This window comes from Pelecanus crispus, chromosome 3, assembly GCF_030463565.1.
Source record: "Pelecanus crispus isolate bPelCri1 chromosome 3, bPelCri1.pri, whole genome shotgun sequence".
Taxonomy (NCBI): domain Eukaryota; kingdom Metazoa; phylum Chordata; class Aves; order Pelecaniformes; family Pelecanidae; genus Pelecanus; species Pelecanus crispus.
Window position 1 is genome coordinate 23,538,966 of NC_134645.1, and position 20,919 is coordinate 23,559,884.

A 20,919-nucleotide genomic window follows, 5' to 3' on the forward strand; every position below is an offset into this window, starting at 1 on the left:
GGTTTGGCAACAGTAGGCATCCAACTGTGTGAGTTTAATTGAAGTAAAGAACACACACCCGGCTGAACTATTTTTCTGCGTGTTTGGTTGACTGCAGTCATCGTGCTCAATACCAGGAGTGAAGTGTTTGTTGAAGGTAGCCGTATGAATATGTGAAACAGTCTGTCTGAAGGATCAGTCATTAAAATTACATGCAACAATACTGTGTCAGCAGAAAATATTTCAGAGCATGTATTTAATTGCTGTACAAGTTAACAATTGCTTTTAAGAGTAGGAAAAGGCAGCGCTTAAAAAGCGCTGCAATGCAAAAGGTAGTTCAGAGGAGTAAAGGCAGCATTGCCACCTTAGTGTTCAAAAATGAGCTCATCCTGAAAATATCTTAAGACTCACTTTGAATTGTGACTATTTAACATTTGCTGTCTCTTTGCCTCCAATATTTGAATGTTTTGGAGGAACCTGGGGTTTTTTTTCCCCAAGACTCTTCGAGCAAAGTTGGTAGATAAAAACTTAAATTTGTTTTTAAATAGAAGTTGAGGCTTTCTTGGTAGTCGAATGGATGCAGAGGTATAGAGGGTTTTTTTGTTGTTGTCCCTGTCCTCCCCCCGGTCATCATCAGTTATTTTTAACACAGTGACAAGTAAATGAGATTTGGTAAAATCTATTACCCATCTACTTACAAGCACGTATTTTACATTTTCATGTGACGTTGTAGCTTTGCTCTGTGCAGTTTCGCAATAATACTGATTTCATACAGGTCTTTTGAGTCTGTCAGATCTCAGACGTGCACACAGATACATTAACATGACTGTATGACTTGTGCGGCCAATCTGAGTCTGCAGAAGTGCAACTCCACGCAGAGTTCAGCTCAGATGGCGGCACTCCAAATATCTGCACGCTTCAGTTTCTTCTAAGTCCACCACAGCTTACTGCTCGGTCTGTTGGACCCAGAGTAGCTCTTGTGGAGCAACATCAGCATGTCTGTGCTGTGTCCTTTAGTTGTTCTGGATCTATCAGACTTAGTGCTTAGTGCATAGGTTTTTTTTCTAATTTACCTCTGTCCCTGGCATTATGTGTGGGCTATCTCTGAAGTTCAGCACTGTGTACTTCGGCACCTGCCCCCCTCTCTTTTCTGTCCCTGCTGTGACAGCTTGGGAGCAGGGTGATTCAGAAGCATTTACGCAGACTTGGTGCTGCCCTTGGCTGGGTGGAATTGTTACTCCTAGTATAAATGTGCTATCACATTCAGTACAGTTGTTCAGGCTTATTACGACTATGGTTGGTTTGGGTTTGGTATTTTTTTTTTTTTAAAAACCAACAATTTTGAAATTATTTAAATATTGCATAGAACTAACTGTTTTATCTTAATCTTTGGAAACTGAGGATCCTGCTACTAGGAAGAAGATTAACTCTATCCCAGCCGAAACCAGGACAATGAGTGGTGTATATTTAAAGATGCAGAGGGAGTCTTTTTTTCAGTTTCAGTGTAAGGAAATACTTGAATCTGGGTGGACAGAGTGTTAGATATTTTCTTGGAAGGGACTTTGTGTAAATAGTATTTTAACTGGAATTAATTTTTTTTTTCTGAATTCAGCTGTAATTACAAAAGAGATGTTTTAGGAGAAGAGAACACAAGTAACATGGTTCAAAGCATCAGGCATTTAGAGCTGTATTTTAGAGATTAGAGATCATGCTACTCATATTTTCAATGAATTCAGTACTTTCTTTTGTTTCATTAATTGTAATTTTCAGTCGCATTTTGGTTTTGGTTGATTTGAATCCCTTGATCTTTCCAGAAAGACTTCAGGCACCTTCAAATATGCTGGAGATGAATAAGTCCCTTTAAAACTTTGAGATTTCTACTACCTTGAAAGTTGCTTCTGCTGTTTCTGTGAATGAGACAGCCACATATAAATACAGAAGAAGCAGCAGGATCCCCCAGTTGGGAAACCCTACAAACATGATAATTTACAGTATTCCCACATGGCAAATGTTGTTGTTGCATTTTGCTGGCAAAAAAGGAACGCAATCTTCAGTTTAGTCCCTGGTACCACTTGGTTGGGCTTTGTTACGTCAGGTCTCTGTTGAGCTGCTCTGCAGCGGACCTTTGCTTTTATCCACTGATTGTCTTTCTTACAGTGTCAGTATCAGGTCCAGACTGCATTCATACTGTGTGGTAACAACTGGTCCAACTGACAATACTTTGTTAATGCTGACATTTAAGTTACTAGTATTTCTCTTAAATGATCAGTGTGAAAATTGGACTTCACTTACCTTCCTGTAACATCCTGCCCACTGTTACGTACCTGTCTAGGAAACTCCTGTGCTTTTAAGTTTGATGTACAAATACATCAGCACAATTCTGATGTGTTTGTCAGTCATGTTCCTTAATAGAACTGTAACTCCCTATCTAAATTCAGTTACATACAGCCTTCTTCCAAAGTTTCCCTTGCTAAGTTCTTTTAGATTCACAGATGATACCATGTATTGTTCTCTATTTAAACATGAAAAGATTATGTTGTCATTTCCAGATTTGACTTGTCAGTGTAACAACATGTTTTCGAGGGAGGAGTATTCCTTCCCCCCTGCACTTTGTGTGTATTTTTCAGAATGTCAGTTGTTGTTGCATTCTGCAACAGCCAGGAAGGTAAAGTATCTTTCTGCTGTAACTGCAGCATATTTAAGTTTATGATTTAAAGATATCTCTGAAGCTTTTTAACCTCAAGATCTGGAGTGGCAGATGCCGTAAAACAAATTTGCTTGCTTTTGATTCTTACTTTCTGATGGTATAGCAGATTCTGACATGTACTCATTAACCTTTTCCAAAGAGTTAAACTGTACAAGTGCATAATGTATATTTTATCACAATTTAATCTGAGATCTTTTCCTGATATTAAGAAACAGCTCATGCCTGTTTCTCCATGGGCTGATGGTTAGAGATGTAGCAAGTAGTAGTCCCAGGTCATTTATGGATCTGCTGTCTCTGCTCACCCGTGAAGAATAAGAATTGCTAGAAGTGACTAATTTTCTTAAAGGCTGTGCCAAGTTTTATGTAGATTAGGGCGTGCCTGTATGATTTGGCCCTTGTTTCTTAAGGTTTTATTCATTTTCTTCTTCATGTGTTGGTTTGGTTTTGGTTTTTGTTTTTAAATCTGTGTAATGGTATTTTGGGCATATAAGGTTATTAAGGTTTCTAAAACAGTACCACTATTGAGAGTTCAACCTGTACAGTGCAGTAAAGGTTGAACAAGTTTTTAGTAGCCATTTTTTAAATTAGATGTTAGCTTTACTAATCATAGAATCGTTTCATAGAATCATAGAATTGTTTAGGTTGGAAAAGACCTTTAAGATCATCCAGTCCAACCATTAACCTAACATTACCAAGTCCACAGCCTGTTCCAATGCTTGACCACTCTTTCCATGAAGAAATTTTTCCTAATATCCAATCTAAACCTCCCCTGATGCAACCTGAGGCCATTTCCTCTCGTCCTATTGCTAGTTACTTGGGAGAAGAGACCAACGCCCACCTCACTACAACCTCCTTTCAGGTAGTTGTAGAGAGTGATGAGGTCTCCCCTCAGCCTCCTCTTCTCCAGACTAAACAATCCCAGTTCCCTCAACTGCTCTTCATAAGACTTGTGCTCCAGACCCTTCACCAGCTTCGTTGCCCTTCTCTGGACATAATAAAGAACTTGAAATGTTCTTGAAATTCAAAATGCTTGCCAAATTCTTGCTTAACAAGTATGAATTTACATTTATTGATCTTATTTAACATCAAGGCATAATGCCAAATGACATGCCTGTTTAAATTAGGCTGAAATTAGCATAGCCAACCTATGACTGATTGATTGCCATTGGCATACTTACCAGATACCCTACAGCATCATGTTCTTTTGTCTTAAGATTATTTGAAAGTGTTTTGTTACTGTAAGTTCTAGTAATAGCCTGTTTATGCATTACATATACATGTATGAAATTTTATAAATGCTGAAGCCACATATTGATGGCACACTGCAGGATGAAATCTGACAACATCCATCATCGCTGTGTTTTACTTCTCCAGATCTGAAGTCAACCAGCTTAGTCAGGAAAAAGAGTATCTTCATGGCAGATTGGAGAAGATGCAGAAACGGAATGATGAATTGGACCAACAATGTATCCAGCATGGGAGAATGCACGAGAGGATGAAGTCGAGGTAGGAGGTCCTGTTAATCTGTCAGTATGTGGTATGCTCTACTGTACCTGTTGTGTTATGTAAACATAAAAATGACACTAGGTTTGTTTGAAAGTAATATTCTTTCCTTATGAAAATGACCACTCCTTCCCAAGCTTTCTGTCAAGTTTTTTTATAACATCTTTTGCTTGTGCCATTTTGGATAAATAAAAGGAAAGCTTGAACAACATAGTCTTCCAAAGAATTTAAGCCTAGTACATATGTGTGTGGGCTGCTTTGGCTGTTATCTGCTCTAACTTGGATGAATTATCTTACCATATCAAAAAAAAAAGGCGGGGGGGGGGGGCATGGAGGAAGGAGAGAGAAGGTTATTCCGTAATATGAATGTAGACTGCAGATGTGGATTCCGTAATGCCATGTAATAGGTGTATTTTTTGGTTTTACCATCTTACCTTTCTCAGTAATATTTAATTTGTATAAACTTGTATAAACAGACAAATCTTACTAAAGATCTTAGTTACCAGAGAACCATTAACAGCTTCCAGGCACCACTAGCCTTTTCTGAGAAGCAGTGACTTCCTCAGGAAGAGCAGGGAGCAGCTACAGCGAGACTAGTATGGAATAGTTCCACTCTTCTGGACACAGTGTCCAGGCTGATAATGACTTGTGCTGTGATTTGGATTAGATGTCCTTAAAGATCACTGTGGAGACTTTTCTTTCTGGTACCAGAAAGTTCATCTATGCTCTCTTGTTCTGTTTTCCCCTCCACATTCATTGTAACAGGCACTGAAAAGATCTTAGGCATAGTTGGGGAGGTGGAGGATAAAGCAGGGAGACGACCGAGAGGCAATTCTGCAAACCCAATCGGCCAGGCTACCTTTTGTCAGTAATGAAAGGCAAAATGCAGTTTAACTTCATTTGGACTAGATAGTCCTGGCTGGGCAAAATTCTGTTTGCTTTTTTTGACCACTGACCACCTGATAGGAACAGAGCTTGCATGTTTTGAAGCAGCCAGTCTTGTACGCTCATTTTTTTTCAACTATTGATTTTTTTAACTTTTTTTTTTTTTTGCTGCCACCTCTTCATTCTCTCTCTGTCCGTATCAGCTTGTTTCTTGCAACGTCTCCATACATTCTTTTCAGTCATCCAGACCTCCTTCTTTCCTTTTCTTTCTCAGATTTCTGTCTGTACCTCATCCTGTTCTCCTGTAACCCAGGATTGTCATCATACTTTATAGCTCAGAGAACAAAGAAATTCAAAATGCTACACCTGTGTCCCTACTCTATGTGACCACATAATCTTTCCATTCATTTCGCCTCCCTTTTGCTTTCTTTACTTGTGGTGGATTATTAGCATATGGGGACATGCACTGAGGACTCAAGGTTACTTTCAGGGGAAAAAAAAAAATCTCTTTTCCCACCCCCACCCTCTCCTAGCTGTTCTGTAGAATTATTAGTATGTAGTTGAATTCAAGACTGCTTTGTAAGTTTTTAGGACGACCTTTCCTCTGTCAGAACCAAATAGATCTACTGGAAAATGTTGCTTGTTCTCTGCTGCAGCAGCAATGATTATACACTAGAAAAGATTGAGAGTGTTAATCCAGAACAGAAAAGTGGTTTGAAAGCAGAGTGGTCATGCTGCAGGCAGAGCCTTACCTGCTGCTCCTGTTTTGCTGACAACAAGGAGAGAAAACAGGACAGTGATAGCATTTGTCTATTTAATATTTTAGAATATGTAAATATGGCAGAAATTATCAGGTATTTGAATCATGAACAGTATACTTTACCAGCATTTTAAGAAGGGACTCTTTTAACATATTTTTAATTATGATCTTGCACTATATTCATTTAAAATCCAGGTAATAAGTGACAAGGCTGATATAATAAACTGCTTTAAAAATTCAGTGTAATCTAATTTTAGTTTCCATCTGAAAACTGTAATAGATTTTCAGTATTAGTTCCCAAATTATATAAATTGGCTATGAAGTATTCAGATATAGATGAAGAAAAGCAGAAAATATAACTACTACAACAAATAAATCTCCCAGTGCCTTGTATTGATGTTGAAGGACTTCCACAAATAAAAATAGTGTGTTTTTTCTTCTGATTTTGAAAACACAGATCTGACTGTGCTATTAATAAAGGCAGAAGAACAAGTAATAATAATGAGTTTTGCCTCAGATTTTCATTCATCACTCAGATACTAATAATCACAGCAAAATAATGTTAAGGATGATTACTTCTTAACACAATATGTTTCCCCTTTGTATGCAGCTACAAATAGCACTGCTCTTTCTGCAATGTAATCCTGCAAAGTAAGTTCCTACCAAATTTTCTATCTGTTGTTGTTCTGGCTCTCTTTAGAAAGTTTCTTGTGTATCAAAATGATTTTGACTTAACTTGGGACCTAACATTTGCATTTGAATAATAAGGAATTGTGACATTTGTTTAAGAAGAAATCTCTGTTGCTATTTGTGTTCTTCTAGGAGAATATGACAGGCCCTGATAATATCTATTTTGTGGAAGGAGCAAGATCTAATTGATCAATTGGAATTTCTTTTAGAGCAACAATATTTTGGTGATTGTGATAGTTGCCTTCCTGAAAGTGAACAAGATAACTCTTTCTTTGCCATTCCTATCTTTCTGTATGAATATGTGCGCTATATGAATATAATCTGAAATAACATAAAGCAAGTTTAAAAAAAATATTACTTTAAATTGCTATCATTAAAGATTATTTTAAATCAGTCTTTTCAATGCAATGCAAATATCCATCCCTTTCAGTGTGTTTTCGCTCGGTGAAATACAACATTAAAAGAAGCAGATGTCCATCTAAATGATATAGTTGATGTATGCTATTGGGGCAGGCTTAGGTTGAAAGATGTACAGTTTGCAGGACTAGGGTGACACGTTAGACTGCAGTAAAGCTTATGAGGAGATGTTCATTTAATATTAATCCAGCAACCCTGTGGATCTATACAGGTATGACTTTTTTACATTAGTTTGTGCCTGTTTTGATGGTTTTTTGCAGTTTTGTACTTTTCATTTCAGACAGTGATTTGTTTGGCTAAGTAGATTATCTCAAAAGTATTAATTAACATGACAGGGTCACTGATGTGCCACTGGAAGTGAGCTGGTCAGCATGTGTGACTTTATGGATCTGAATCTTGGAGAAATAAATTCTTGTCTGTTATGTGGCAAAGAGCACATTGGTATAAATTTGCAACCTGAAAGCAGATTTTATTATTAATTTCTTCAAATTCCCATTCTGTAGATCTGTGTTCATAGTAGAAATTAACAGGTAGCAGAAAATACAGAATGTCTTATAAGGCAGCAATAAAGATAGAAAGCTAGCCGAGAATAAAAGGAATATGTAGGAAAAATAAAAGGTTAAGCTACCCTTCCATTTTCCTTCTGTGTTCCACTGCACAAAAAATAAATAGATTCCAGAGGAAGGAAAATCCAAAATCAAATTAATTGGGTAACTGTGCACATAATGGTGGTTCATCCTCTCCTTTATCGGTTTTCAAACCAAATTCCAAGGCATGCATTTTCACCTCTGTCGTTATACCAGTTCTGTAAATGCAGATCCACTTTCTCACAAGCTCTGTTCTCTTCTGATTTGGGGAGCAAGAAGAAAAAGACAAGAATCTGCCTAGATCTATTACCAATGGAACATATTTATGAATAAGTAATATTTGCCCAAGCTGCCATGGGTCAGGATTTCATCAGGCTATTTAAGCTTTCACTGAACTTAGTTAACAACTCTTATAGGTACAAGGTTCAATTATGACTTTTCTTTTCTGCATCTGTTCTTCTTGTCGTAAAGCAAGCATTTGATTGTAAGTCATCTATTTAGAGAATTTCTTCTGTGGACAGCCAGTGTCTAAAATGGGAAGCATTTAATTTAATATAGCTAGTTCTTTTCTGTGTACATTTCCTGTTAAAGACCCAGATGATGTGTGGAAATACAGCAAATACGGAGTAGGGTCTTCAAGTAAGAGAAGAAAATCCTAAGCAATTACTTTCCTTTTTTCAAGATGAGCCAGCCATGCCTTTATTTTTTATCAAGCAGCAAAAAAGAGCATATGGACAGTAGTTTGTATGAAGTATGAGGATTTTTTGAAATGTTTTAATAAAACATAAATCTAGAAGCTTCTCCTGAGTTTTTTTCCAAATATTTTTCCAAACTAGGTTCAGTATACGGGATCTGGGGCTATGAATTTTCACTAAAACTTTAGTTTTGGTGATTAGAGTTGGTATTTCTGTTATTTTTGTTGTCATGTGTGTGATCACTGTCCAATCTGTGCAACATTAACAATAATAATACATGTTTTGAAAATTTGTATGGGGCTTTTTGTTGTGGTAGCTTTTTGGGGGTGACTGTTGCATGTATTTCGACTGTATTTTTGGTAGCTAAAGTTAAAAAGAAGAGCCTACAGGACTGGCAGTTTGGGGCAGATGTGTGTCTATTCCTCAGGCATCAGTGGTTGTAAGTTAACTATAAAAATGTTACAACCATCTGTGTAACAAGACGGCAGAGATCTGCTCTTGCCTGTTACTATAAATAAGAAGGAGATTTGTTTGACTTCATAGACATTGGATTTATAAAGACTATGTGTGTCAAATCGTAACTATGTGCCATGTTGCTGAGATGTGTCTGCAGCCAACTACCTGGGGTGTCTTCCCCTTCAGACATTCTAGTGTAGTGCAGCAACTGTGCAGCAATGTCTGTATAGCACAACATGTGACAAATTATATTTGTTTTCTACCTATGGGGAAATGTATGATTCTTATGGATTAGCTTATCTGGAAGAGTAGCTAAAATGCATTCTTAAATGGACCACTCGAGGAGTTAGAGAGAAAATGTGACATTCAGTTTGACAATGATTTTAAAGGTTTTTCCCACCATTAAATTTATTTTTTGTCATTGTTACTAACTGTATGAGAGATCATGTATGCATGAGAGAACACGTATATATGAGAATTGTGACACATATATGCTGAGAATATACCAGCAGTTTCAGGTAACTGATATATAAAATAACAATAGCTGGTTTGCTGTCACTATTATACTTCTAAAGAGAGATTTTTGGATTTCTTTGGCAAATCTCCAGTAGAACAATTGATTAAAATTATTTCTTGACACTTGGAGCAATCAAGTTGCATTTAAAATTTTACATTTTCTGCCTAAAGCTCTTGTACGTTTTTTTAGGAAATAATGATGGGTAGAACAACTCAGTTTTGATCACTGCCTAAAAGACCTTTATTTTTCTTTCCAGTCCAGTTTGTTCTTTGTTGACTATATTGTCTTCCTTAATTTTATTTTACTGATAGGTTAGTATTTTTTTTAAGTAACAGTGAGATAATTGTTAATACCTTTCTACTAGACCAATCATCTGTTTTGAAATGCAGTTATAGAATAAAAGTGCGTGGCGTAGAATAAAAATAGTTTAAAATGCATTAATTTTTATATGAAAAATAGAGATTAGCATATGTAGTGTCCATAAGATCTTTGATATTAAAGTCACCTCAATGTTTAAAGAGCAGTATACTCCACTTTTTCCTGAGCATCATTATTCGTACCCGCATACCTTTGGTGTGGGTTCGCTGTAACAGGATTGCTGTAACAATTGGAGACAGACTCGTTTGTATAGCTTTTCATGCAAGGAATCTGTAAAGAGCTTTGTGGTCGTTGTCTCTGGCGTTGTGGTGCTGCCAGGTAAAACTCTCAGCTCTGTCCAGAATTTGGGGTTATCACTATTACTTAAGTTTTTATTACTGTTTAAAAGACTCACATTTTAGGCTGACAAATGTATACTCCAGACAAGTACTATTAGGAGATATTCAACAGATGATGTGTATACACATACACACATATGCATATATATGTTGCAAATCCTGTCAGAGCCTGAAAGTGTGTTTGGCTTCTGTTTAATATTTGGGTGTTTGCATGCAGTTCACATGGACTGGGATAGAAATGGCGTGTTCAAAATCTCTGCCTCGTTCTTCCTCTCCAGTTCGCCATTTGTCTACTTACTATATATACGTTTGTCTATTCCTCCCACTTTAAATAGATGTCTATATATATAGCATGTATATAAACACATGTATTATTTATGCTTTTATATGTATAATATTCCCATTCTAAATAGTTAATAAGTTATATAAGATTATATAAGCCCCCAACTACTGTTTTTATATCTTAGTTGTTAGAAAACCTGAAAATGTATACCAAGAGTGAAATACAGGGTCTTCAGAAAACGCTACCAAATAGTATGCAGATAAGTTGCTAGCGTTCTTAAGAAGCAAATGACAAGCAGAGGGAAATATCACACCCAGTTTTCAGATAGATGTTTAGAGAACTTAATAATGTTCTGTAAGATGTATTCTAGGTCACTGAATACTGTGTTCCTCTACTGCAGCTACCACTAAGTGTGTGTGTGTGTGTGTGTGTATAAAATATATATACACTTTTAAAATTTTTTTTATATTTTTTTTAATATATGTATATATATTCTTCTGAGAATTTATTGATCTCCTTTGTAAAAGTCATTAGGCCTCACTGCTCCAATTTGGACAACTGTTTCCAGCACCGCTGATCTTCTGATTGGGATCCTTCTTATTTTTGGTCTGAATGTATTTGTGTTTGACTTGTACCTACTTGTCCTTGAGCTAAAATTGGGGCAAGTAGTTACTTTGTTCTGCTTTTATTTTATCTGCACTGATAATGCAGATAATTATAGACAATGGTTATATCTCTTCAGTCCTACTCCTGATTAATAAGTGAAGCCTTCCTCTTTTGTTCTTTTTGCAATAAACTCTTCATCACCCTCAGTTTTCTGATTGTTTATCTTTTTTGAATATGGGCAATCAGAACTGTCTACAGGGTTTTGGATGAGGGCATTTGAGTATCTCGTATGGTGGAATTAATGTATTTACTGGAAATTCCTTGTCTGATGGATCTTACAATCACATTTGCCTTTTTGACAGCTGCGTAATATTGGCAGCTGATAATCCTTCTCTATCCAAGAAGTACATCCAGGACCTCTTCCTCCCAAGTAAATTCAAGTTGTTAGCAGAGACTTTTGCTATGAACTGAGAATGCATGAAGTCCCTAGTGTAAGACTTTGCACTATAAAATTGCATCCCGTTTCTGTTGTTCCAATCTTTTGAGTCATCTGTTTCTTTCTGTGCAGTATCCCAGACCTTCTCTAAGCTGATGACATCTCTTAAATTGATCAGCCCACTCCTACTTTTTGTGCTGAGTCATAATTCAAAATATTCAAAAATCTGTTTAAACTTGAAGAAATCCACTTAAAATTCTTCCTCACCTTCAATTGTTCCTGTCAGCTGTGCTCTTTATTTTAGTCAGTTACTTTTCAACAACAGTTTAGTTAATGATTGCTGATGGGGCATGATATTTAATGTTTTGCTGAAGTTAATGTAGGTAAGACTTATTGTATTTCCTTTATCAAAAAATCAGCTGTCAAAGAATTTAGGATTGACGTGACAGAATCTGCTTGGTCTAACTTATATTTCAGTTTCTCATGTTTTCCATTTACCTTCATGTCCTGATATGTTCTTTTTCCTTCAAAATTTGTTGTAGGCATTTCATGCATTAGAGGTCATGTTAATGGGCTGATAATTGTCTGAATTACCTTCTTTAAGGATTAGTTATTGCTGCATCTGTTTTGATTGCTTAACAGTCAATGTGGGGAAGAGGGTGTAGAGGGGAACATGACAGTGTCTGTGTTCACTTTGCACATCAAGACAGCTGGCCACCACAATTTCAGTGTTTTAGAAATTGGCTAATAGTAATCTGGGAAAGGGATACCAAAACTTAGGGGATAGTCGATGCTTCAAAGAAAAGCTAGGTGGAAAAATAGCCAGGTTTGCATGCTTCTGTGTTGAACAGCTACCAGTGCTCTAACACCCCCTCTGCTAAGAGTCTGGTAATTGTCCGCTCCTGAGAATGTCTTCTAGTCTACTGCTTTGATGTACTCTGCCTTCTCCAAAACAGACATGGGGATAGTTCTTATTCATGCCATCAACTTCTGGGAGTCAAAGCCTTCAGCTCACTAATAGTAAGCTTGTGTTCTTGTCTACCGGGAATGTAAAAAGCCCTGAAATATGTGTGACATAAAGCAGCACAACATAAGGTTCCAGGCTGTTCTTGTTACTTTCTGTTGTCAGCACAGTTGTTGGTTTTCAAATTTAAATGTTAATTTAGCATTAACGAAGAATTCTTGATTCTCTCTTCTAAAATGGAGGTGGATAAAGGTGATGTCTTTGACAGCTCAGCTCAAACTCTCCTTGATGTGGCAAGATCTAGAAATGCTTGGCCCCATGCAGATCATCACAGAGATGCTGAAAAAGATGTGCATCGTTGGAGAGAAGTGTACCCCTGGTTTTCCAGTGAAACCTCATTTTATTCTCCTACATTTGTTACAAACCTGCAACTGTTTTAATTTTGGTTGGGGCTTGCTTTTGGTGGCGATATGTGATCCTTCTTGTGTTAATCCACCAACTACCCCATAACCACTACCATATCTTCTACTTTGAAACACTTTGCCCTCAGTGCCTGGTAGTAGCACCTCTAGTCCATAGTAGTAGTCGTGGACCAGTCTTCCTCACCCCTTTCCCCAAGAGATGTGAAATAAAAAGGCTGGATCAAAGTGCCCCTTTGCTGGGAGGTTCATAAAAACATAGTTGTTTAATGGCAAGAAATAGCACCAAAAAGCACGTCACAGTTCATTTAAGTTATCTGCTAGAAGTTATCCAGAGCTACAGAATAAAGGTTTCTACCCTTTCCAGTGTAGTATGAACTCTGGAGGACCACCCTCCCCATGTGCCTCCTAGAAGTATACACCATTTAACAATCTTTAAGCAAGTCTTGATTGTTTAGACCGTCTGAAAAATTAAGTTGTTGAAATCCCTGACTGTTACACGCACCTTGTTTTCTTTCTTCCATATTGTGTTGCATCTGCATTTTTAAAGTTCATTTTTTTTGTACTGTATTTCTGTGATATCCTGTGATATGTCAGAACATTAAAAAAATATATTTGTTTTCAAATAGCTACTGTGAGACTAACACTATGCAGCAGCTCAGCAGCAAATATCTAGTTGGGATATTTAACAGTAATTGGGATCTTCCTATCAGGCCTTAAGTGAACTCATAATAATAGTAAAATCTGACTATTAACCCATTTGGCAAACGACTTTAAGCAGTAGCAGATTTCCTTCCAGTTTTGATCTCTGTGTATAACTGAGATTTTCAGACTAAGGCTATTTAAAATCCTCTGTCCCCATATAGTGGGGAACTGAAAATGAAGACAGATGAATAACATTTAAGCAGCTTTGCAAGTGTGTCATGAAAATTTACCAGCTCTGTAACAAAACCTATGTATTTGCCTGCTTTCAAGGTTATTGTTGTAAGAGGAGACCCCAAACTAATGATGATTTATGTTTTTAATATAATAAGTGAGTAGATTTTTGCAAGGCTATTGTAAGACAGCTTTTTCCTGATAACTTCAGTGTTTTGATGCTTCCACAGGGTCCAGTCCTGCTCCTGTGGAAGTTGATACAACTGTGGATGTTCTCATTTTCCATATATAAGTCTAATCTGCTTTTAAATCTTAGAGTGTTTAGCCTTGATGTGTCTTGTGCCAGTAGTTCTGTAACTAATGTTGCAAGTATGTTTTTTCTCATGATTTTTGTTTTCCATCTTTCAAAATAATTGGAAGTGCTGTTGTGTTTGCATTATGAGACCAAAGACTTATTTTTGCACTGGTTTTGTTCTCTAAAACACGGATAGAATCTTTTTTTTGCCTATTTCTTGTCTAACTTAAACTGTAATTTGTTTCTGGAGCTCCAGTCATATTTATTCATTATCAGTTTCTGAGTGTACTCAAAAAAAAAATAGGCATCCTAAAAAATTAAATACTGAAAAGTAGTTGTGTTTACTGTGCCTTGCGGTAGTGCTAATTGGTGGTAGCCTAATACTAACAGGCATTGGGCTAGTTTCTGGCACGTTTAAGATGCTATCTTAAATGCATTATCCTTCAACTGCTAATTGCAGAAGTTGTAGTGAAATAAAGATTATGGAAGTGGCTATAAGGAAAGACAGTATGATAAGAGCTACTTAGCATCTACATTTCTAGTGTACTCAAGACTGTTATGTGTGCTTAGGGCTTTTCAGTTTGGTTCTGAAATAAAGTAATGACGATGGAAAATATTAAAGAAATAGAAAAGGGTAACAGATTATTCTATGTTTGTTTAACTTGTTCTTAGTGAACAGTAAATTCATATATGCAGGGAAAGAAAGGGGAAATGAGATTTTTTTTTTTTTTTTTAAGCCCTTTTTAACCTCAGAGAGCCAGATTCCACCTTTAGTTACACACATGGAAACACATCCTTGTCCCAAATACGAGATCTCATTACTTAGGACTTGATTCTGAACAGTCTTTAGAATTCTGATTTGATTCACGTCAAGGTTGCTAAATACTTCCACGTCTCCAGTTTCAAAAGGTTGTCTCAGTGGTATGGCTGAAATTACAGTAATCTTTTCTCTGGTTATGTAAAGTGGTGGTATCCTTTTGAGTGCTACACTAGCACTTCCCACACTACCAGGGATTTAGCCTTAGTTTTAGCTATGTGACTTGCATGTAGTCAAAAACAGCTTTTAGGGTTTTGGATTTGTTTTTTTTTTTTCCTCTGTTTGGATCACTTGAGTGGCTGACCTTTTTATATATATACATCTCAAAAAAAAAATGTGTGTGTGTATATGCATATATATACACACATACACACACAGAGAGAGTTTCTGAACTAAAAAAAAGCTCATCTGTAAAGTGACACCAAGCACAGATAATTGCACAGGATAAATGTTTGGAAGCATGTGACTTACAAGCACTTTGACTTCAACTTGTAATCTGCTATGCCTTATCACACATGTGTTAGATTATGCAAATACATGTGTTTCCCAAATCAGTTTTATGAATAAAATGCACAAACAAGCTGAGCAGAGGCATATCTATCATTGGGAAAGGGCTTTCATAGGCTGGGCAGAAATGGAATTTCTTCATTGGCTTTCTGTAATGTTAACCCACATCAATAAAATCCACAGGAAATATGTCTAACATTTTGTCCTTTTTAAATTTCCATTTTTAATAGCAAGAAGACACTCCAGGCAGTGCATTTCTGGGGGATTACTGCATTTCTCGGTGGCTGAAGTCACTCACCCTTAAGCCTTGTGCCTTGCAACACACCCGAGGCGAGCAATAATCCCCAGCAAGGCACTGCCTGTCTTATCTTATTGCTTAATTATTATACCTATTTAATGCTGCTTAGAACATTGTCAGCTGTTGAGAAAAGGTAATTATCACTAGTCAAATGAAAAACACTTTTTTGGCTGCCTTACGGATACACATTTTACTGGTACCTTGATACATAATGAAGCCTGATAGCAAAACTTTTGCTTGTCTCTTCTTCAAGCCACAGCTGTTTCCCTGCTAAATTCATCCCATCTGTCTCCCCTTCCGTAAGGCTGTAGGCAGTATAGCATAAGTACAGAAGCAGTTCAGTGCTATTTTGGATAAACATAGCTGAAATTTGAATCTTTGCCATTTGCAATGCACACATTTTGTTTTACTGCTGTAAAGAGAGCTGTCAAAATAAAAACTACATGGATAATTTACTGAAATACAGTCAAATAAAGGGATGATCAAAGGGGAAAAATGAAGATATAATATAGGGTCCCTCTTACTTTCATGGTGTATTCTGAACAATGTTGTTGTTGACCTCTTGACATTGCGGGGTTCAGAGAAATTGGTAGTGAATAAAAAAAGTAGAACTCGCTGAATTAGAATATAGCATGAAGAAGTCCAGACTTTATGCCAAAAAGGTTAATTGTAGCAGGCAATTATTTGTGATGGTGCCCTGTTGGGATATCTGACAAAGATACAGTACTTTGCTCATTTTATATAAGGAGTATATAATTATGTAAGATAATACAGCTTGGAAATTAAAACCAACATTTCTATATGTGACACTTTGTATCTGAAAATCAAAGGACACCATAATGATCACTGTGGGGCAAGTCATCTACACCCTCCTTTAGTCTTTGTGGTTTTAGTTGACATGGAAAAATACATATTAAAGCTGAATACAGTTGTCTTCATTGAGTTTGTTGTTCTAAATTGGATTGGTGATCAGTTACCCAAGGCTTGTGTTTGAAATTCCAGACTTTCTAGAACAAAAGATCCAAATCCCAGTAAGGTCAGCTTGATAGTTCAGCTTTGTAGCTTGAATAAATCAAGTACTGTGCAATACATAATATTTGAGAGTCTGTCAGACAAAGCTCTTTTTAAGAAGTCCTCTATTCTGCTGAAGTGTTAGAAATCCTATGGCATCTTTAGTGAGAAGGGCTTTGACCACTGCATCTTGGATATATTTTCCATTCATTGCATTACTGTGTTCTATATGGCCTGTCTCAGAGAAGACTATATTTCACCAGCACTGTGTCTGTATGGCTGGTAAATGCTTGTGAGGTTTTTTTGTAGGAGAACCTCACAAGCTCTTTCTAGGTTAACCCTGATGTGTATTTGGGATAGTTCCATGTTCTGTGAAAGTTAATTGAAGGCTAGTGCTTCCAAATTTGTATTATGTTAGGTAAAGGTGAACAAAGCCATGCTTCTCCTAACCTAGAGGTTGCTTTCATTGACAAAGAAAGCAATTGATGAAGAAGTTAACGTTAGGTGACAATGAAATGATCTCAATATAAAATTAACCTAAATGTTACAAGCAGAAAGTTCATTTCAGAAAAAGCACTTTGTTGAGTTCACTACTACTGAAATACTGATTTCTGTGTTCTCTATTGAGGTAGAGAAGTGGAAAAAAGGATGTTAAGTCATTAGCTTCTTCAGTATTTACAGGATTGTTTTCAAGCTGTATCAAAAGAAACAAAGCCTTTTGTAATATTACTAAGAAAGGTACTGCTACATGAAAAGTTTACACAGCAATTTTCATATGTATGTATGTAAAATCAATACTCTCTGGCAAAAACCAAGACTGCATTGCTCCTTCACATTTACAGGAATGTTAGAATTTCTCTGTATTTATAGACCCTAAATTGAAATATATTCAAAGGTTGTGAAATAATTGTTTTTAGTTTTGTTCAGTAATATGAATAGAAATAAGGATGTTATAATCTGGGAGACTGAATGTTGGTGTTTAGTCCTCCTGTAACTAATCCAGGAGCTGGTAACACAGCTACTGCACCAGAACTAGTACCCTCATGTTTCAGTCTAAAGGAAGAAAAGACTCTACCATTTTTAAAGGAAGCCCAGTTTTTCAAGGACTCCACCATATGTAAAGGCATCTCCCCCTCTGCCTCTCTTTGGGCTTGACTGAAAGCTTAGTTGTATAGACTTGTCTGAACACTTACTAGGTCACCAAAATATTGCAGTAAACATCCCTGTACTAGGACCATCTTGGAACAATTGCTTTTATGGTAAATATATTGTGATATTCTTGAAAGTCCTACTAAGGTCTGAGCTTACCTTTTAAAAACAGGGCCTATGGCTTGGTCATCCAGTTTTGTATACAACTGTGTAAATCACTTGCAGTAAAAGGAGAATGTTTAACATCTGGTGGAACGTGCACATGTACCAACTTAATGTTTCAAGAAACTTAATAAACTTTTTTTTTCCCCTCTCTCCAAAATGAGAGATTTACTTTTGTGCTGTGTTCCATATTAGAAATGGCTAGCTTCCGTTAGAATCATTTAGGTAGCTGCTGTAAGTTCACATGGGAGGCCAGTACCTTCATGCATAACAAATTTGACAGATCCACTGCATTTTTTCCAAACATGATTCCAAAGCTGCAAATATCTAAAGAAAACTCAATTTTTACAAAGGGTTTTACCCTCTTACAGGATTTGCACAAATGAGAATTTGGGATGGAGGAGTGGGCAAGACTAAGAGCAAAACAAGTTATAGTGGTTGTCTTTCCCATGTGCAAAGTATTAAGAAAGCTCTCAATCTTATTCTTTACACATATTTATTACACTTTATTTTGCAGTCTGGAGTGCTTTACCATAAGTATATGCATTTGTTGATGATGTGATCAAAAATCCAAGATTATGTGAATTCCAGGTGATCCTTCACCTACAGTGTTGAGTATGCTCCCAATGTTGGGACTGTTTATGGTGATCTGGATCTAATAAGGAAACTTCCTCTTGTCAAATCTAGCACTTCAGATACTCATCTGGTTTTGTCTGGCCATCATCTTTTTACTTACGTCCAGGATTTTTTTTTGCCTATGTGTTTTTAGGTCAGACAGAAGGCCCTGTATTTCCACCCTTTCTTTCTGCAGGTTAATGTAAGGACAAAAGGAAAAGAAGGAATGGGTCAGAGGGGATCACAGACTACCAGACAAAAAAAATCCATTAAGTAATATGGAAGAAAAACACTTATTTAAAGACAAAAGAAGGAAAAGACTTCTTACAGTGCTGTTTTCTGTTCTTTTCCCTTTACCTTTTCATGCTTTACTTGGTTTAAGGTAGTTTTAGGTACTCCATCTCTACATGTGGAAGGAGCGTTTCCTGATAAAAAGATTCTGAAGATTTCTGGATCTTCTGGAAATTTTTTTTTTTTTTTTGAATGTACACAGTGAACAAGAACCTCTGCTTGCTCAAAATTTTTCATGCAACTTACTTGTTTGCTCAGTTGCCTGGTGAGTTATATGATCAAGACCAAAAGCCAATACAATCTTTACAGAATTTTATCACTTTTCACTCTTAGCTGTCTGCTCCCACTTTCAACTGCCTCTGTTTTGGCAAATTTTAGACTTAGTTGTTCTCATCGTTGTTGTTGTTATTAGTGCTTAGACTTTCTGATTAGATATAATTTTCAAGCTCCACTATTTGAAAGTAATTTTTTTTAATAGCAACATGACATAAACTGAACAACACATTTCACCTATATGGTATATAGAAGTTTTTCTTCTTTTTGCCTAGGTTCTCCCAAACAGAGATATTATAGCAAATATTATAAGTGCTTGCAGGTCATCTATAAACCAAAAGTAAAATGCCTTTCATTCACCAATAGTGCAGGTTTTGTACATGCGCTCTTAATAGAAAGAAAAGTTTACCTTATATTGCTGTGTTGAAATGTTTCCCTCTGAACTGTTCTTCTGTGAGTTGTGTCTGGACCCAGCACTGCTCTGTTCCATTTGAGCCTCACCTGAGCTACAGAAGCTACCGCAAGAAAAGTTTTAAATTACAGGGACTATTCATGCAAAAGCAGAAGTAAAATTAATTTTGGTAAAAAGCAGAACTGATTAGAGTCCTGATAGTTAAATTCATTAGCAGAGCCCCCAGTTCCACTCCTGTTAAAGCAGCATTGCAAGATAAATGAGTGCTCCTTCCCATGCTACTTGCTTTCCTTTTTAATAAGCAGTGGAATTTTGTTGGTGGAAGTGGCTGAATTTGCTCAGTCCCTGAAACACAACAGATAAGTGTAGAGCAGAATTAAAAATTAGGGTTACCTGAGATGTTAGTGTTGTTTGTGTGAAAACACCATCTTAAAAATTCTGTCCCAATAAAATTTATTCTCCTGTTAAGCTAATTTCTATTCATATTTTCAGATAGCACATTTAGGGATTCTTTCCTTTGTAATCTTTATGAGAAGGAATTTTTTCCTTCAGTGACTTTCTGCATGAGATTGGAGGGTAATGTTACAGTCAGTAATGTTTACATCAACAAATGTAAGTTTAAATTAAATCTATTATTTAAATAGCATAATGGAAACACATGGTGCTTTGTAGTCATGTAATTAAAGAAGATCTGTGCCTCCAGGAGTTTATGATCTAAAGATCAAAACCAGTTCCACATGCAGCAGACCTCTTCTAAATATCAGTGTACAATTTGGGGATTTTGTCTTGCATTTACCTCGGCATAAATTTTACTCTTGAGCAGAGATTTCACGCAGGCCAGTGCAGTACTGTTTGAGATGTAATGCGTAAGTATTGTACTTAACACTTTGTGCGGCGGCAGTTAACTCTTAGCACAGAAAAGCTTGGTGTTTTGATGTCAAGATTTATACCTCGCTTATTTAACAGTAACACTGTGAACGAAACTGTGTGGATGATACCAGTTTAGTTAAGGGAAAAAAAATCAAATTCTTATCTTTAACAAGGAGTCTGACTAGGCATGCTTCCCACACCCCCCCCAGTTGTGAAAGTAATTTTGAGCAAAATTGCATTTGAGTTAAATTATTCACTCATCCTGGGGCAATAGCCTGTATTCACTTTCCAGCTGAGCCAACTAAAAATATGGGAAACAGACCAGTCTAGTATTCCATTGTTGCCTTATATAACGTGGTGTTTTGGAAATGATGATGAAGGCAACCTGGATATTTCATGGATGAAATAGTGGATTCATAAACTGAAAGCTTTGCTTGCTCTTTGCCATGGTGTTTTCTCCCTTCCTTTCAAAACTCTGCTCTCAAATCAGAGAAGTTGCTTTTATTTAAAAAAGAAAAAGAGAAGGACAAAGAAAAAGAAAAAAAAATCCAGCCTCTTTATCCTTTGAAGAAATCTTTGCCTGAATTGCTGACTGAGTTCCCTTAAAAGCCCTGGACTCCTTCAAAACTTGGAAGCAAATTCAGGCCTCAGCTAGGTAAGGTAGTGTACTTTGTTTAGCGTACTTTAAAGCTTAGTTTTCTCCCCACAACATGCTACAAAAGA

General features: G+C 36.6%; 1 protein-coding gene across 1 annotated transcript in view; it reads left to right on the forward strand.

Annotated features, from left to right (window-relative positions):
* The window catches only part of SDCCAG8 (SHH signaling and ciliogenesis regulator SDCCAG8), a 113,206-nt gene that overhangs the window by 71,207 nt on the left and 21,080 nt on the right, over positions 1–20,919 (forward strand). Inside the window, exon 16 of the mRNA XM_075707547.1 lies at positions 4,061–4,192. Within this exon, the coding sequence (XP_075563662.1) occupies positions 4,061–4,192 (132 nt within the window). The remainder of the gene's footprint in view (positions 1–4,060; positions 4,193–20,919) is intronic.